Source organism: Fringilla coelebs, assembly GCF_963513975.1.
Source record: "Fringilla coelebs genome assembly, chromosome: 15".
Lineage (NCBI taxonomy): Eukaryota > Metazoa > Chordata > Aves > Passeriformes > Fringillidae > Fringilla > Fringilla coelebs.
The window spans coordinates 7,405,739-7,424,551 of record NC_140041.1 but is presented as its reverse complement, the minus strand read 5'-3'; the positions used below and the strand labels follow the sequence as shown (position 1 = coordinate 7,424,551).

Sequence of the window (18,813 nt, the reverse complement as noted above, 5' to 3'; positions counted from 1 at the left end):
TCATGGTTCAATCTGTAGCAGCAAAAAACAAGCAACACAAACCAGAAACTAAATCAGGAGAAACCTACCTTAGAAGGAAGGTGAGTAGAAGGCTCCCTGGGCAGAAGAAGGGCTTCCATCTACCATACTCTGCTCTTCTGTTGCCTTTAAATTCCTGCCACTAACACCTGGAGCGCCAATTTCCCAGCACAGCTGTTCTGGGAAAATGACACAGGTTTTGCCCATGTAATTTCAGTACACATAAAGCCAAACATAAATAATTTTAAAATAGGAGGAAAATGAAGAAGATTTGTCCTTTGGACAAGGACTATAAAAGAGATGAATGCAAAAGCTAAGCTAAAAATCATATCATTACATCTCTTAGTTAATGATTGCCCCAGTGTACTCCTCATCTCCATTTGCTATCCCTCACTACACTTGGATTTGTAGCACTAGGCAGGTCATGCAAACATTCAGTTTGGAAGTGTGAATATCCCTGCAATATTGATGGGGCTGTTCCTACAGCAGCCTTGGCCCTCTGGAGCAGGATGGTGCAGGCAGGGCAGCTCTGACAGCACTGCAGGCGTGCCAGCAGAGCTCCATGCAGGGACACCAGCAGCCAGGCAGTGCATGGTGCTCCCAGCTGGAGGGTAAATTCATCTCAGGAATCTCCTGGTCACCATCCCTAGGCAGTGAGGGAGGTGCTGGAGCAGGGGGAACAGGAGAGGGGAACACTCTGCCCCTGGCAGGGCAGTGTGAGCCTTCCCTGCTCCACAAACTTCTGTGACTTCACTGCTGCAGGAGAGTTCCAGCTCAGCCCTGCTCCCACTGCAATCTCCAGGCATTTGGGCTAACTGAGCTTCACAAGCTGCACTCTTCTCATCCAGATAAAGGCACAGAGACAGGGAGAGAAAGTAGATGTGTCTAAGGTCACCTGAGAAGTCAGCTGGCTATTTGGCTTGCAAAGCAGCAAAATTCAGCCTAGAGGGACACATTTAAGTTTAAGAATATTTATGACCCGTGGCCTTGAGTGGATTCTGAAATGTTTGGCTGAGAAGGGATGGATTTAAACATGCTTTAAGCATCTATCTGAATATAGATTGAGATATTCTCACTCTACATCTTTTAGTTCAATCAAAGGCAAGTATTTATAGAAGGACAGGTGAACTGAAGTTTTTCTTAATGATTTTTTTTTTAATTTTAAAAAAATATTTTATTGTTTCTTATTTCAGTTTACTCCCATTCCTTTCATAATCACTAATTTTCCTTATCCTCAAATAGTCATATCAAGGCTTCTTAATGCACTAAACATTGTATGGTTTGATAATTTTTTTCAAGAAAAGAAGTATAAGCATTCAAGACTTTTGCATAATCTAGAACTTCACCTGTCATAGATTTTTGTCTTATTCAACTTTAGGAAAAAATCATCAATATTGTTACTTAAGAAGCGATGAAGATGCAGGTGAATTCATTGGTCCATAGGATCATGAACTGTCATTAAGTAGATCAAACTGCAAGTCATCATTCTAAGATCTGAGTCCTAAACAAATCTTTTCTTCCATCTGCAGAGCAGGAAGGACAGTAAGCCACAAAATGATTTACTTCTTTTTGAAGGACAACTGATTGACACTCCACCAGGCCAGGAGCCCACACCTCTCTGTCTGTGGGGAGAGCTGCCTTGCTGTGTCAGGACAGCTGGTCTAGAGCTGTGAAAGCTCCAGGGGACTGCAGATCTCCAGTCAAGACTTCACCTCAGCAGCAGCAGCAGAGAGAGTGCAGGAGAAACCCCATATGGTGCTTGTATTCCACTGCAGATAAATCCAGCTGCTGGAGGAAAAGCCTCCTGACAAAGATCTCAGCAATGATCACCACTGCATTTAAAAGTCTCCTGTAATCCACAAAAGCTCCAAGTTGTGACCTTTGCTCTTTTTGGTGTTTTCTTGTAAATTCCACAATGGGTTTTTTAGAAAATAGACTAATTTCCAATTCTTCCTTTCTGACATCAAACAAGAAATCCTATTATTATTTAGGGAAGAATCCTCCACGTTTGGCTTTACAGATTAAACTTTGTGGTGATGTTTGGCAACAGCATGGCAAGGCATAATTAATTGTTGCCTCTGTGGATTAGAAAATCTGAGAAACCTGTCAGTAACTGGGTTTTCTGTTTGAAATACTGTACTCAAAGACTTTAAAACTCAAGAGACAATCATCATCTCTAAGTTTCTGGGCATCAGCTATTTTTTGTCTTTATTCCATTTTTAATAGGTAATGGGTTCAAAGAAGTGCTACTTCCAATTTTCACACAGTTCTAGAAAGAAATGTCTTCAATGGACATTGTGAGACTGACACTTTGAAAAGAGTGTAACTTGTTTCCATGAAGATTCTCAGTTGCATTTCCCTGAAAGTTTCTACTCTTTTTTCTCAATCTACTAATTTTCTGAAGAGGGAAGAGATGATGAATAAAACCTTATTTAAAAACATAACAGGAATAAAAAGAATGAACTTTTTTATATATCATCCCTTGCCTTTTACAAAAACAAAACAAAAATCCACCACTAAGTGGCAAGTATATGTCCCATTTTCTTCACTGTGGCTATAAACTAAAGGGGGAAAAAATTAAGCCACTGAATTTTTTTATGTCTACTAAAAGGTTAACAACTGTGCTTTTGATATATTCCTGAAACAAATTAAAATAGAAATCAAATTGGAGTCATATATTTTACAAAATATTTCCATTTAATCACACGAGCAGGACTTGTAAATAACAGAGCACAAAGCTTTGGAGCAGATGGTCTTTCTGTTTTAATTCTTCATCTGATCTGCTGTATGCCAGTAAATCTCTGAGTTTCATTTGCTTTATTCAAATCCCTTGGCTATCCAGGACACATTGTGTCAAAGCATTCTGCTATGGAATTTCAGTTGTTTTATATATTCCTAAACTAAAATAAAACATATGTATATTTTGCCTACACAAAGAAAAATATGATAAAAACCATAAGACTGAAAAAATATATTCTTTTCAGGTGACCTATTTAAATACTATATATATGTATATGAATATATACCAAAGGAATAGGCCAGACTTCAAAAAGTGCCTACCAGAAATTTAAAAGAAAAAATAGTCGTAACTATGCTGAAAATCTTTCTCTATGTGAATTTTAATCCATTATTTAATAAATATATTTCACCAAATTAGGATTCAATTGGTTTAACTCCACTGCCACTAATCACTTTCACTAACATCATCAAAGCATTGCACAGAGCTGTGCCAGGCTCGCTTTGGCTGACTGTTTATATTTATTTAATATTGTTTAGAAAGGATATAGTTCTACATTCCCGTGTAACATGAAAGACATAAACTCTTTTTGAAAACTTTATGGAGTCATAAAGCTGGCTTGAAAAAAAACACATCTGCCTGACATCTTCCTTTTCCAAATGTGCCTGAAAAACTGCAGAGATGCACATCACCCAACACTGAGTTACCTGGAGACGTGTGTTCAAAGGCATCTCTCCTCCCTCATTTGAACAATTTGTTCAGGAATAAAGTCATATGACCCTAAGACTCACTGGTACTCTGCACATTCCTATATATAGCTTGAGATTTTCAAAGACATTCTCTTAAGTTAGGTGCCTGAAATCCACAGTTGGACTTAGTTGATAAATGCATTACCCCTAGTTGTGTTTGGATTAGGTCAGTGGAATTCAGATGGAAAAAGAAAAAAGTAAGAATTGCAAGACACTTAGCTTTCTTCCTTCAAAAGAGCACTTTTGCTGGTAAAAACAATTTGTATTTTCTTTTTTTTTTTTTTAAGCAGTTGTTTTGATAACACAACCCATAAAACAGCCTATTTGTTTGATTACATCCAAATATTTTTAGCATTTACTATGGAATGACATGATAACTGCGATAACAGCTTTTGAAAGGAAAAGATAAAATCTGGGTTACATGTGAGCACTGATGGACAGGAATCTCAGCCATGGAGGAAAAATAGTTTTGTCCTACTTTCTGAGCAGATGTGAATTAGAGAGAGAATGAGCAACTTCCAATTTTAGGTCAATATTTTCACCCAGTGAGAACTCAGGAAAACATAAAATCCTTTGGCACATAGCAATTGTGTCCACGGAGGCAAAAAGGCAAAGAACATCATGTGTAACCCTCGACACTTTAGTAAACTAAAACCAGTTGCCATTGAATATATACTAATTAAAATAAGTCAGAAAAACTATAGGATGCAAGGCTATGTCTCGTGGGCTCTGAAATGCTTCAGCTTTCCAGCTGCTCAGATTTCAGTGCACAGAGGTACATGAATCTCTGTCCATTCAACCACCCACCTTTCAGCCCATCTTTCTGTCCAGCTGCCTAAGACAAACACAGAGCAAGTATACTTACAACTTCTTTGTCCGTGAGTAATGAAGGACAAAACGAAATAACAAAGCTGCATTGAATATTTAATTATTTTATAAATATATATTATGAATCTAGAAAAAATAAAGTCATTTTAAGAATGCAATTAATGCCTTATTGACAGGGGAAGGGATCTCAGTGGTTTTACAGCCACAAAATGTCCATGTACTTCAATAAAAATCCATTCTGTTGTTTTTGTAAACTCAGCTGAGTTTACCTCAGTTTACTTGTTGCTTAAGCAAAGCTCTCTTGTGCTTCAATGGAGGAACAAAACCAGTAAATTGTGTTAGCTAAGAGCAAATGAAGGTGAAAACATCACATATCTGAAAAAATCCCTCTAGCCACCAAGACTACATCTATGCAATAGTGATTTGAAAAGTTGCTACTTATCATTTCCTTGGGAAGCGGGTAGGTTTTTCTGTTCCCTACTTTTCTGTGCACTGCTAACAGCCTTGAATCAAAATGAGATGAACCACACTGGAAATGCCAAGAAACTAAGCACAAAGTCCATTGCAAGCTTTTAAAATAACCTGTGGCTATTCAGTGCTGATCATAATGACTGGGGAACTTGGTGCACCAAGGGACTTTGATAAACAAAATTTCAGTTTTTCTTGTGCTTAGGGAAATCATTGCAGTGTTTGGATTGTTATATCAGGCACTTATCCAAAATGACTGCCACCTTGGAAGTTATTGCCAGCCTTAGCTATGAATGTCATTGGTTTCTTGGGTCAAATCAAAACCTTCTTGTGCTGTTTCAAATAGATCATGCATTTCATGAGGAAGCACGGAATGTGCGATGTTTCATTTAAAAATCTGGATAAAGCTTGCAACAGATAGCTTAACTGTAATATGAGATATCAGTTCAGGTTATCTCTGACAAGATTTATGGATTTTGATCTCCCTTAACAGCATCATAGGAAGGAAGAGAAACTGAATCAGTGATGGCGTTGAAAGAAGAAGAGGGAAAGCAGATGGTATTTCAAATCCAGTAGGTGCATATGATATAAGAAATTTTTTTTCACCCCACAGATGCTGGCTGGTAGTGCTTTATAAGGAAGAGCTACTGTTGACGAAGGACTTCATTTTATCTTTACATTAACCAGAGCAGGGACAGCTGACCACGCTCTGCTCGTGGCAGCAGTCTGAGAGACCTCTGCAGAAGGCTTGGGGCTGGCGAAAGGCGCCTGAGCTAAAGGCACCAGAGCCTGCGCTGGGCAGGTGAGCGCTGCCCGCGCTCCCCCGCACACCGACACCTCCCCGGACCTGATGCATCCAACTTTCTCCTTGTTTCTCCGCACAAGTGCCGGCGCCCGCCGGGCTCGCCCAGCTCGTTCCCATTAGGGGAGGAGGTGTGGATGGGGGTTCAGGTGACGTTCGTGTGGGGCAGGACTCGTGTGCTCCTCGGTGCCGCGGCTGGGGCAGGGCAGGGCAGGGCAGCGCGCTGTCCGCGGGGCGGCCGCAGCTCCCCCGCCGCGGGACACAGCCGGGCGCTCCGCGGGCTCTGCCGGGAATGGCCCCGCTCCGGTAGCCGGCGGAACCCCGAGGGACAGCGGGACAGTGGGCAGGGGCTGGCAGCCCCCGAGCACAGCCCTCGGCCGAGCCCCGGGACCGCGGCGGGCAGACGCGGTACCTGCCGGCTAAAGGCGGGTGGAAGTGGGGGAGAGGCGCCTGCTCCTGCAACCGATCTCCTGCGGGGCTCGCCCAAAATGCGCGTTACCTGCGTTTAATTAGTATTGCACAGCATCCCTGTCCCCGTCTGCCTATAGCCGTGGTCTGCAGCCTGGTCCCTATAGGTACACACAGTCTATGGGCACACGCGCGTAGTGCTGCATCCTCTACACCCCTGGCCAGCCTTCATTCATATTTATGCCGCGACTAAATATTCGATCAAAGGTTGAACGCTAACGCGGATCGGTTATATTTTTAATGTACGACCCTTAAAATAGACTGTTTTGTAAACTGCGAGTGTCTAAAGATGCTCAGCGCAGCCTCCCCCGGCCGCGCAGCCTCCCCCCCAGTAATAATAATGCTGCAGATTGTAGAAGGATTTGAGTCCGCAGCCAGAGAGAAAGGGATTAGGGCGAGAGCACTGGAAGTTAAATTGTGCTGCATATAAAAAATGGGCGGATTGGTCTCTAGATGAGAGCTTGGTACCACCTTCCTTTCTAAAATAAAATCTCTCTGGCATGAAGTCACAGCCTATTTCACATCCGGTTTACCCTGGGACGTATTACTACTGTCTTGGTAAAGAGAAAGCTTTTGTTGTATAGCGGCGGTCGGAATATTGGGAAGAGAAATTTGGGTGCTGAGCCCGGAGGAGCGGAGCAGCGGCGGCGATGGCCGAGGCGGAGTGAGCGGCGGAGCCGGAGCCGCGCAGCCTCCGCGCCGGCGGGCGGGCACCCGGCAGGGCAGCGCCGGGCAGCGGCGCCGCGGACCCGCGCCCGAGGGCTCCGGTAAGGGCGGCTGCTGGCCGGCACCCCCGGGCACACGCGGGAACACGCGGGCACACACAGACACACACGGACACACGGACACACACGGACACACGCCCGCACCGCTCCGGGCGCTCCCGGCTGCGGGCACCGCGTCCAGGCGCGCGGGCGGCTCCTCTCCGCTCTGTCCGCAGGTACCGCCGGATCGGGGTGATTTTTTCCCTCTATCCCTCCAGCTTGAAAATCCGCAGCGATCGATGGGCATTGTCAATTATTTTATTTATTTATTTTTTAGCGCGGACTGATTTCCGCCGGTCCCTCGCAGAAGGGTTTTTGGGTTTGGGTTTTTCCCTCCCGCGGGCGCGGTGGGAGGGGTGGATGCTCCGGGCCGGGGGATGCAAAGTTGAAATGCCGGGAGGAAAACAAGTCTCGAATTAAGCCTCCGAGAGGAGCAAATCTCTCGCAGTGAGTCAAAATGCATCAAAATGCCCCCCTTTTACCCCCGATTTTGTTTTTAGTCATCCCCCCCCCCCTTTTTTTTTTTTTTTTTTTTTTTCCAGTGGGCGCTGCTGAAACGCTCCCAGAAGCGTGGCTCTTGCTCCCATTTTGAATGGAAGAACCGGCGCTGGTTTCTCAGGCGGTGCGGGCAGGGGAGGCCGGGGGCTGCTGTGCTTTAACGCTCATTCAAAGCCTTAATTAACGTTTGCTTTTCCAGCTGCAAGAAACTTTCCTTCTTCGGGATTTACTGTGCCTGGATGGGTTTATCGAAGCAGGGGGTGGTGTTGGGAGAAGGGGAGCGAGCGTGAAGCTCAACAGATCAAAATAGTTAAGAATAATTCACTTTCTGTTCTTCATCTCGAGGAGCCTTTTGCAAAGGCAGAAGTTGGCAGGACCGGGGGAAGGTGATTTTTGAAGCCACAGATGTTGTCTTTCCCTTTGTAAAGGGGCTGATTACAGGGCAAGTTAGGATGCTGTGTCGTCCCTGAAGATCTTAATCCACACTTTCCTGCCACAGCCAGCTCGTTCCTATCCAGTGAGATTAGCTCAGCCCCATTCAATGCATCTCTGCCGATCATGCGGCTATAAACACATTAATTTTATCTCATTGCTCACATACCACTTTGTAACGGTATTTTATTGATTTAAATTGTCCCTGAGAGTGTGCAGTGAATTGGGGGAAGCTTTATTTAAAGCTGCAACAACATTTCTATGCACAGTGTTTCATTTTCTCAGGCACATAAAAACCCCTCCAGTTCACTGCTGAACTGGGGGAAAGCACAGGCTTCGTATTTGTTAACCTTATTTATGTAATGAATCCTAAATTCGACTGTATTCCTGCACACTTTGAATTGATGTGTAAAGGGACCTGCAGCATCTCCTGGGCAATTATTGAATCTGCAGCACTGATGCCACAAATATCAAAGCTAACTTTTTATTTTATAGTTTATTAGAAAGCAGAAGAAACTTTCAGAGTTGTGTTACTTTTTACTCAAAGGTAAACTGAGAGTAACTCAGTGAAGTCTGGAGAGAGTACAGGAGATGTTTAGAGAGGAGGAGAAGGCTGCTAATGCAAAAACATTTCCTAGCAGCATTCAGAGACTGGTAGAGATTTAGGAGATAGTGTGTAGGTTGTCAGCACATGGTTTCATTATGAATTTTGTCCTTTAGCCCTAAAGTGTGTCTGTGTAGCAGCAGATCACAGAGTTGGAATCTGCTCATTTTAATCCTTTTCTGATGCTGTACTGCAGGAAAGAGGAGGATTGTTGAATCTCTAGAAGAAAGTTGCTTCCATCACATCAAAGCAGAGCAGTGTTTGTGAGGAAAGCACCACTCTCCTCAATCACTCTACCACACACTGACACCTTCCCAGAGGTTTGGAAGGGCTCAGGCTGGTTCAAGTCAAACAAGAAAGGCAATTACACTTGGTTTTCTGGAAATGCAATGGAGGTGCCTTGACACATTTTCAACCCAGGGGGAAACTGAGTAAGAATTGCCATAGATTTTGGGGACAGCAGCTTTTACTTGTAACTGTTTCTGCTAAAGTTCAAGAGTAATGCATAAAGAAGACACCCTTACCACAAAATAAACCCCAACCTCGGTCTGTGGGTCTAAAAGTAAAAGGTAACCAGGAGAACAGCCAAGGCCATGCACCCTTATTCAGAATGGCATCAGCTCTGCTGTTGTGAGGTCATTGTCTGACATCAAATTATTCTGCAGAAGTTTCCAATGTCAGAATTTTTACTTCATAGCTGTTTTAATGGGGGGAATGTTAATGGTTATTTTCCTTCTAGTTCCAGAGTCCACCATGAAGAGATTCCTGGTGCTTTGTGACTGCCTCTGGGCCTGGAGCCTCCTCCTGAATGCACTGACTGAAAGAAGGTGGGGAGATATTTTTTTAATGCACCAACGTATTTTAGGAGCTTTTAATTTAATTTAGCAGCATAAGACAAATAGTGCATGGGCTTCACTACCACTAAGTGTTTTGGGGGAAGTTAATCCCTGTTCAAGTCCCACATAAGTGGGACTAGTCTAAGTGAAGTTTAAAAGAAAACTACAATTTGTTTGCCTGAAACTTTTTTGTTTGATATGGTGAAGGGAATAAGCAAAAGCTTTCTGCAAACAAATTGAAACTAATCTACCTCTTAAACACCTGTGCAATTTTTTTCTGTTCTTATATACTGACTACTCAGAAATACAAATTTCTTCAGAGGGGGAAAAGGTATAATAAAGGGTTATTTTTAATCTAATTTAAGTGCTTTCAGTAACTTTCTTGTGCCTGCAAGCGGTGGCACAATTTAACTTTGTCAGTCAGGACTGTGTGCTAACTTAGTAGTTGTCTTGAAAATCTGAAGTAGATCTTCCTGCTGAAGGGAGACTGCTTGCATGAAGAGAAATTTGTAACCTCAAAGGCCATCACAGTTATGTTTGAAAGACCATTCTGCACTGAGTATTTGTGGAATATTTGGTGAAATCATAATCTAAAAATAATGTTAGTATTAAGAAAAATCTGTAACCATACAACACCTCATCAAACAACTGTTAGCAGAGACTATAAAGCAGTTTGGAATATGCTTGAAGTGCTACCTGCAATTCAAAATTCAGTGAAGACATTTAAGAAGACTCTCAGTTGTATTTTTGTATTATAAAAAACATTATTGTGCTTGTCAATGATGTTACCTAATAACCAGAAAGCAGTAGAATATTTTTATTGTCAGTAGTGATCTCTAAAAGATCCATTTGTGCCTTGATCTCCACAGTGTCTTCTCATGCATTCACAGTTCTAGAGGAACTTATTTTCTAACTGCCTTGAAGATTTAAAATTTGTGTGGATGGTAAAGGACAAAGGTTCATCTGCACAAGCATTTCCTTAAAAAAAATAAAATAAGAGTGGATGTTCATATAACAGCTGCTGTATCAAATAATCTTTTAGGGAAAAAACCTTTTATTTTTATGATATATTAAGATCTGAAGTATTCCTGAAGTGCTTCATCTGACCTAGAGAATTTTGTGAAAACACATTTATTCTACAGATATTCCCACATATATCTATGAACATATATTTATTGTAGCTGTAATGGGTGCATGTGCATTGTTAATGTGAGAATTAAAACACATTGGACCAGAGTTTAAAAATCCAATGGTGTGTCAGGAATATAATGACCTGTAGATGGAGTCCGTGCACAGTTTTTTATGAGGCTGGGGTTTAATGTGAAAACACAATTGCATGCAGTATTTTTTTCTTCAAAATGTACACACCTTACACAAAGTAGATCTGGGTTTAAAGCCATTTTGTCATTGTCAGTTGCCTTGCTTTCCCTCTGGAGTGCTGTTAGTGCTTTATGATGAAAAACAACTGATAAATTAGATAAGGTGTCTTTTTTACAGAAAGACAGTCTTCCCATGTCACTCTTGTTATCATAAAAAAGCCCAGCAGTAAGACTGTTTTAATATGTGTGTTTTGAATGAAAAACCACAATCCCTCTGGAGTTACAGTCTGCTCCATGCATGCACAAATGCTCAGAATCTTCCTGTTGTGCCCATGTCAGTTAAACCTCACGGTGCTTTTTACCTGGGCTAAGATGGTGGGAAGAACAGGTGAGGGCACTGAGAAATGGCTCTTCCACATGGGAGTGGGGCACACCTGCACTGCCTGCAGCCCATCTTCCTGCTGCCTCCTCTCAAACATCCTCATTTATTTACCATTAACATTTCTGAAGTGCTTTTGTATCCTTTTTCCACCTTAATACTGATGACCTTCTACTATCCTTGAGATGTGTATGAAGAGCAGATTTTTCCTTACAATAAGTGTTAATATAAAATTTCATCCCCTAAAGGTCATGTGTTGAAATTCTGGGGAAGGTCTATGAGGAAAGATCCTTTAAAAGATAAAATGCTTGCTAGAGACAGCAGGAGAACTTGCTATTTGGTAACATAGAGGAAGCATAAAAAATATTGTCTATGACTTAAAATTCAATTGTAGGCATGATCAATAAATATAAACCGACCCTTTTTTTATTAAATGAAGTTGTATGATATGATTAGAAGAAATGAATACTTTTTAAAGAACTGTTAGGTATTTTGCCTTTTCATTAGAAATAATAATTTATATGCATTAAAACATCCCACCCTATGGAAATAAACCAAAAATTATCAAGACCTCTGTGGATGTCAGTCCTGAAACTGATCTAAATTTGTAGTATTGAATACTCAAACCTGTTCTGCAAAATAAACTTGGAAGCATTTCCAGGGTATGTACCCATGTACAGGGTATCCTTCCTCCTTCCCTCTGTATTTGATCCGAGTGCAATACAAGTGTGGGATGCACAAAGGAGCTCTGACTGATGCAGCTCACAGAAAAAGCATTTCATAGGTATTTTAAAAGAACCTGATCATGTTGTGTATCATATTCCTCCTGGGAGGGTCCTTAGTGGTTTGAGCAGGAAGGGCTGGCAGGGCACCAGGAATGGCAAGCCCCAAACAGAAAACAGGCTGGCCAGTGGAAGAGTCACTTCTGTCACTGCACCTGATCCTAAGGAAAGTGTTTGGTGCTGCACTGTTTCTCCAGTTCTGCAGCAATGTGTGCAACAAAATAATGTTTTGAAAAGCAGCACCTTTTCTTTTATCCCTGGTGACTCTACGTGTTTGTGATGGAAGTCTTCCCAGCAGTGAATGAAAAACCTCTGGTGGGTTAGGATTTAAGACAAGTGTAATCTGTGATTAAGGGAATCATCTGTGGCAGGGTATTAGGTAAAGGTCTCAGATTTAAGAAAAAGGTTGATTCTGGTGTCATCTACAGCAGACAGAAACCATTAAGCCTAAGGATTTCATTCTGATTTGTATTGATGGAAGTAAGATTTTGGTAGCTGAGTTCAAAGAGCTTTAATTTTATCCTTCTTCAAGTAAAATTTCAGGACCTTTGACTGAGTTAGAGATATACATAGGGATCTATAAGGGAAGCTTTATAGACACAAGAGATTTTCATATCAACAGATGGTTTTGTTACGTATTTGAAAGGCAAAGATGGAGATATTCCTCCAAATCTAACTGCTACAGGAGAATGAGAAATAAAAGCAAAATTACATCTCGGTCTATGAAAACGTACACTCAATCTACTTCTGTATTTAAAAAGAAGATATCTCTATTTTTGTCAGTACTTGTCAGTGTTCTAAATTGCTGTATCTTTCTTTGTATGCAAACCATTTAGAGCTATTATGAATTAAACACATTACTCTTTGCTGACAAATTAGCGTTTTCCTGAGGAAAACACATATTAGCACATTATAAACATTAAGGAGTAATGAGAGAAATGTTAAGGAACTGGCATTCTATTTGTTCACCATTTATGGAAGGGCACTGATTTTTTATGATTTTAAGATCTTGCAATTGAAGGAGAAAATATAAACCTGGAAGAACTCTACAAAGCACTTGTTATACGGAGGAGGTTATGTCACCATAAACCTGTATGAGCAAGATTAAATGGATTGTGGAATTACTGTTTTCTAAGGTTATTGGTGGTTTACTGGTTTTCAGTGTTAACTGTTGTGTGTTTCAGCTATGGACAAACCTCATCACAAGATGAACTTAAAGACAACACCACAGTGTTCACCAGAATATTGGATCGTCTTCTGGATGGCTACGACAACCGCTTGAGACCAGGACTGGGAGGTGTGTTGTATTATGATTTTTAATGTTACATGCTAGAAAAAAACTCAGTTAAAACATTTTCATTTTTTCCATAATATACTTGTTTTAATTCTCTATATATATTCACATAAAGTTATGCTGATATATAGCTTTTTTTTCCCCAAAAGCCATGCCTTCCCTGTCTTTTACATACTTGGTTTTCTCACGCTTTTACGCAAAAGAAGAAAATCTTTCCCAATTCAAGAAGACCTCTGAATGGGTAATAAAACTTTGAATGTATAAAGAATAGAAGACAAAAAATACAACCTGTGACCTGACAAATGACAAGTTGATGAATGAGGCCTGAATAGGCCTCATACATCTATCGCTATTTTCATAAGGATTTGGGGTTTTTTAAGTGAAAGTATCAATCTGTCCTAGTAGATTGCCTCAGAGAAATTTTTAAAATCATTTTTTCTACTTAGATATGTAATGATTTGTTTCTGTAGCATTTTTTCTTCACAGTTTGATAAAAATGTCTTTCTTCTCTTGGTGCTGAATCCAGAGAAAGGCGTAAAACCACATAGCAATTATGTCTTTATAAAAGCATTGTTACAAAACCTGGTCTTCATCAGCATCTCTGTGTTCATTCTTTGATTTATTTCTACTGTTACATGGTCCCAAAATTGGGTCTTAAAAGCTTACTGTCCACAAACATGGAAATTCTAAATGGACAAGCACAAATCTATTTTTTCCAGTGCATGGAAAGTTTGGCTTTACTTCCTTCAGACATCCTTTCTCTGTTTTCCTTTTGGACTCTTCAGATACAATAAAACAGAGCAACCCACCCCACAAAATACAGTTCAGAGTGTCTTCCTGTACTCACTCTCAGAGGAACTGCAATGTAGGGGGGTATTACATTAAGAATTCTTCTATCATCTCCTGTGGATGAAATGGAAGGTAATTAAGTGTAAGGTTATTCTGTGGTTGGAGGCTTCCATCCTGCAACTGTTCTTGAATTGTGAGCCAGGCTCTTCAATAAATTGACTTCACTGATTTTGAGGAATGGCTAAAGATAAAATTTTGATTAAAAAGTATTAATTACCACATTAAAAAATGTACTGGTGTATAAATCTTTGTGTGCACTTTCAGGTAATAGGCAAGAAAATAAGAGTCATTTTTTACTTTTATCTACTGGTATTATTGCCTGCTTTCTTGTGAACCCTTGACCTGGGGTAGATAAATGTTCCTTTATTCTTTGTTTAATGGAACTGTAGAGTTCAGTCAGCTACTCTATCACAGTAAATAAAGTACAGAAGGCAATAAATAAATGAGACTATAAACTTAGTCTGGTACATGTCTACAGGAAAAATCTGACCATATGATGATTTCTTATATGAGTTTCATAGCTATTATGATGTTTTTAACAGATATGAGAAGGGAAAACAAAGGGAGACCTTGAATTAACAATTTTCCTTCTGCAAAGTTTACTATATTCATGGTGTCAGTTCAGCAAATTTCTCTCTCATGTTTGTCAGCTTTGAACACTAGAAATAAGAGTACCATGACTTTAAAAAAATCCCACATCTGATTAAATTGTGAGCAGTAAATTAATGTTTGAAATCAAGTACAGTAAGAAGCAGATAAACTCTTTTGAGTATTGAATAAGGCATTATTGAAAAGATACAAATTAAAGATTTGAAAAACTAGGGACAAATACTTAGGCTGATGTTTTCAGTCCTGGTGGCAACTTATAATAAAGGGTGTGCTTAGGAATTTGGAAATTCACATCTTCAAAATCTTCTTTCTAAGGTGTCTAAATCTGAGTGAAGAACCTCAGGATGACTCAATTTTGACAGCTAAGTTAGATTCTCGGTATAATGGGGAAATGTATTCTGAAATGTTCCATGCATAAAAATATTCAGTGACAAATCTAAATCAATATATAAAATATAGCATGGGTTTTGGAGTTGGAAGTTCAGTAGCCTTCCATTATAGCATGATTTGATACTGGAAATTTTAAAATGTGTGGAAAAGCAGTGGTTTCATTTTTCTTCCCAACATCAGTGATGGCTCCTTGTTAAATATTTTGATCAGAATACAATTTTTATCCGCTCTGAGGCAAAAGTTAAGAAATCTACCAATGTAACAATATTTTTAGATATATAGAATTAGCTCTAAAACTCATTCCTTCCATTTTAGCTGTGAAGTAGCTTTCAGAGAATTTCAGAGGCCAGAGAGCCTCCTTATATGTTCTGTTGATAAATCTCATGCTGTTAGGCCCAGTGTACATCTGTGTATCACTGAGTGCACTGTAGCACTCTTCCAACCATCCCAAACTGTCTATTCTGTTCTTTCTGTGCCTTCTGAGAAGCAGCAGCTGAGGTAAAACAGTGCCTGGTGCAGTTAATTTGTCTTGCAGAAAAGGGCACATTGCAGAAAACTCTGGTTATCCCAGTACAACCTCTCCTCCTGTAGTGCAGGTTTTCAAATCTGTGCACCCACAGGAACAGAAAATAAACCAATTTTTCTCTTTCTCACCTATGGAGTGAAAGGTAGATGATAGTTCCTTCAGTAAGGTTATTTGTTTTTCCTTCCTTGCCATTATGTGTATGTATGAAGAATTCAGTGATGAAAGCTGTGTTTAGTTACTAAAAAGCTGTAATGAATTGTGAAAGGGATTTGATCTTCATCTTGGTTCTGCTTATTTAGACAGGTAAATTCATCCTTTCTGAAATAAACACCATAATATTTCTCAATCCCAAGTTTGCAAACATCCTGTTAGTGTGGTGAGCAGTTTTACTGTTTGGTAGAAGTGCTCTGGAGCAGCCAGTGAGGCACCATGAAGCCAAGAACAACCTTCTGGAGAAATCTCATTGCAAAGATTCGTTGTAGCAGCTATTCTGTGTATTCACTGGTAAGCCAGGGTAAAAGGTGGAGCATTAAGAAAATGAAAGATTTAGAGGTGTTGAATTTTGAATCACTCTTTGAGCATGCACAGAATAAGTACTAGATTACAATTAACTCTGCCCTCCCTTTTTTTTGCATCTTCTTTTGAGGTATTACTTCAAAAGGAAAGCTAGAAGTCATATATGCTCCATAAAGAATATGGGAATGGAAATTATCATCAGATAACCCAAGAAGGCCATATCTGAAGTTAAATGAGAACCTCTGAGCACTTTGCCATTAAACAAGGGGGAAAGAAAGAAAGAATTATTTTTCATTAACCAGAATATTATACAGTGGAGCTGGTGAGCCACAGGGAAAAATTATAGTGATTGAATATGCTTGTTATTAAAAAAATGGCATCATTGATAAAATTCATCTGATTCTTTTTTAAAAGAGCATGCAACACCATGTTATGCATTAGCACATTTGCACTTCTTATCAATAATTATCGATATAAATTATGTTATTTACTTTTTTTGCCTCCATCATATGTGGGCTTAGTCACTTTGCTAGCAGACATTGCTAGGAAATAGCATCTGTTGTACCCATCCATAAACATGAACAAATAGTTACATTTAGCTATTTATGCATGGAAAACAGAACTGCCAAAATGGATGTAAAAATGTTGTGAACGATACTAGAGGACACCTATTGACTCTATGAGAGGATAATAATTTACAGAAAGCAAGGAGGTGGGTTTGCAGAGAGTAACACATTGAAGCTGAAAAGAGGAAATCGTGTCAGACATTAGGGAAAAAAACCCGAGGGAAGTCACTGAGGTAATGGCACAATTTTCTGTGGAAACTGCCTGGACTGTAGAACTAGAGGTGATCAAAAATGGCCTGAACAATAAAGATGTTTTTTTCTGTTCAAATACACAGTGCTGAAAAAACCAAAGGATCAAACAGAAATAAGAAGCAAAATTCACTTCAGTGTGTAGTGATCTCTCCTAGTAGTGCATTGTGTCTAGAGTGGGAGTTAAAGAAATTCAAGAACAATGAAAAAAGGTGGAAAAATAAGTTCCTCAGGTAAATGGAGGAATGAAATGCAATTCCCTTTTGTTCAGGGCTGTCTTCATGTGGGGCACAGACAGGATCCCACAGCAGGTTTGAAGTGCCACAGTGGAGACAGGGAAGACTTGCTTAGGGCAGGTTGTATTTGGTGATGAGATTCATTCACATGAAATCAGGGGCAGCTACAGATTTTCTAAGACTTTCACAATTTTAATTTCATCTCCCTAAAACTAAAGGATATCACAGTCTCTGAGACCTTTTAAATAAGAAAAAAGGTAAATGTGGCTTATCCCTTTGAAAGGGATTTTGTAGTAGAAAGGTTAATACAGAACAAACAACAGTGAGTTTGATTTGACAGACCAGAATCTTCCTGAATTAAATTTGGTTTTACTGTTGGGTTGAATGCCCAGTAGATCACCCCAAGCAGATTATGAACTTGAATATTGAACAGAATTATATTTATTTTATGCTGTCAGTAAAAGATATTTGTTGGTGTCTCCTATGTGATGTTTATCAAGATTGAGTGGGGCTGTCCTTAAGAGGAATGTCAGTCAATCTCAGGCAATTCATTACTTCACAGAGTGGAAGGGTTGGGGAAATGAACCTCACAATATTATGTGAATTAGATTTTAAGTTTCAGTTGAATGAGAACATTATATATAAAAATATAAATTTCCTCTTGGTTATTGAGGTGCCAATGGAAATGTTTGGATTTTACATATCTGAGCTAATATAAAGTTTAGGGAAAACAGGGGTTTTGTTTGTATGCATAATAAAAAGTTAAACTTAAATTATTCTACTCTAAATGAAAAGACCTCATCCCTACACACTATTCTGTAAGTAAAGAAGGACCAGATGCTACACTTAACTCTGTAAAATTGAAGGGGTGATTTTGGTCTTTTTTTCTACTCTGTAGGCACCAGATTAATGTAAAGACAATTGTAAAAAGCCTTAGAAAATCCTAGGAAAATAGATTTAATACACCAGTGGGGAGGTAGGTAGGATGTGAGCAGCTTTGAGCTGTTAATTGGCAAGTGCAGGTCCCATAACAGACTTCAGTGGCTGATCACAGGACAGCTCACTCCTCTCCCTTTTGGTCTCTACTCTTACTAATGCAGCAGCACAAAATTCCTATGGGTGCATTTGTTGGGGTTCTTCAACCAAAATACCTCACAGGAAACAGCTGGGCTGATTAATCTAAGTATACACTGCACAGGTATCACAATTCCTTTCATTCAAAGCCAGAGGAAATGTCTCCTCCATATAAATAATTATAGCTCAGACAGACATGAGACATACAGGAAGAACAAGTGCATTACCAAAAAATAGAATTAGCTTAAACCACCAAAATGCTCAAATACTGGCAGATCATAAAGGGAAATACTTAATGTATGGTCTCTCCTGATAAATAGGCTTATTTCCTGCTGTTAAAATAAATCTGTATTTCTTATTTTGTTCTCAATTTATAATCCAGTCGCAATTCTAGCAATAATGAGATCCCTGGGAGTTTAAATCAAAATATTTATTGTTACTAATTTTGAGTTTACGCTAGTCTAGCGTCATTAGCAAAACACATTATTTGTAAACAGTAAAATTACAGCAGTTGAGGTTGACTGGTGCTTTCCTAGCTGTGCCTGGGTCAGTTGCCCAAAGCTGTGTTCCACAGTGGCTGGCTGTGGTGCTCAGCTGCTTTTTTGGCTGCTCAGTCACTACTTAGACCCTGTGGTTGCCTTGTAGTCAAACCTGTGAGCCCTTATAAACTTCCTTAGGGCTTTTTACTGAAATTGTTACACATCCCACAGATATCCCTGCATTACCTACTCCTGGTTCATGAGACACTTGTCATGGTCAAGAGACACAGCTATGCTGGGTTTCTCTTCAGCAATCCAGTCAGCTCCTGACCTGAGCCTGG

The 18,813-nt window shown here is 39.9% G+C and overlaps 1 protein-coding gene across 1 annotated transcript in view; it reads left to right on the top strand.

Moving 5' to 3' along the window:
* Positions 1–9,107: 9,107 nt before the first annotated feature.
* Positions 9,108–18,813, top strand: part of GABRA1 (gamma-aminobutyric acid type A receptor subunit alpha1) — a gene marked incomplete at its 3' end in the record, with an annotated part of 36,043 nt that continues 26,337 nt past the window's right edge. Inside the window, exons 1-2 of the mRNA XM_084215606.1 lie at positions 9,108–9,195; positions 12,869–12,981. Of these exons, the coding sequence (XP_084071732.1) occupies positions 9,122–9,195; positions 12,869–12,981 (187 nt within the window). The 5' untranslated portion in view covers positions 9,108–9,121. The remainder of the gene's footprint in view (positions 9,196–12,868; positions 12,982–18,813) is intronic.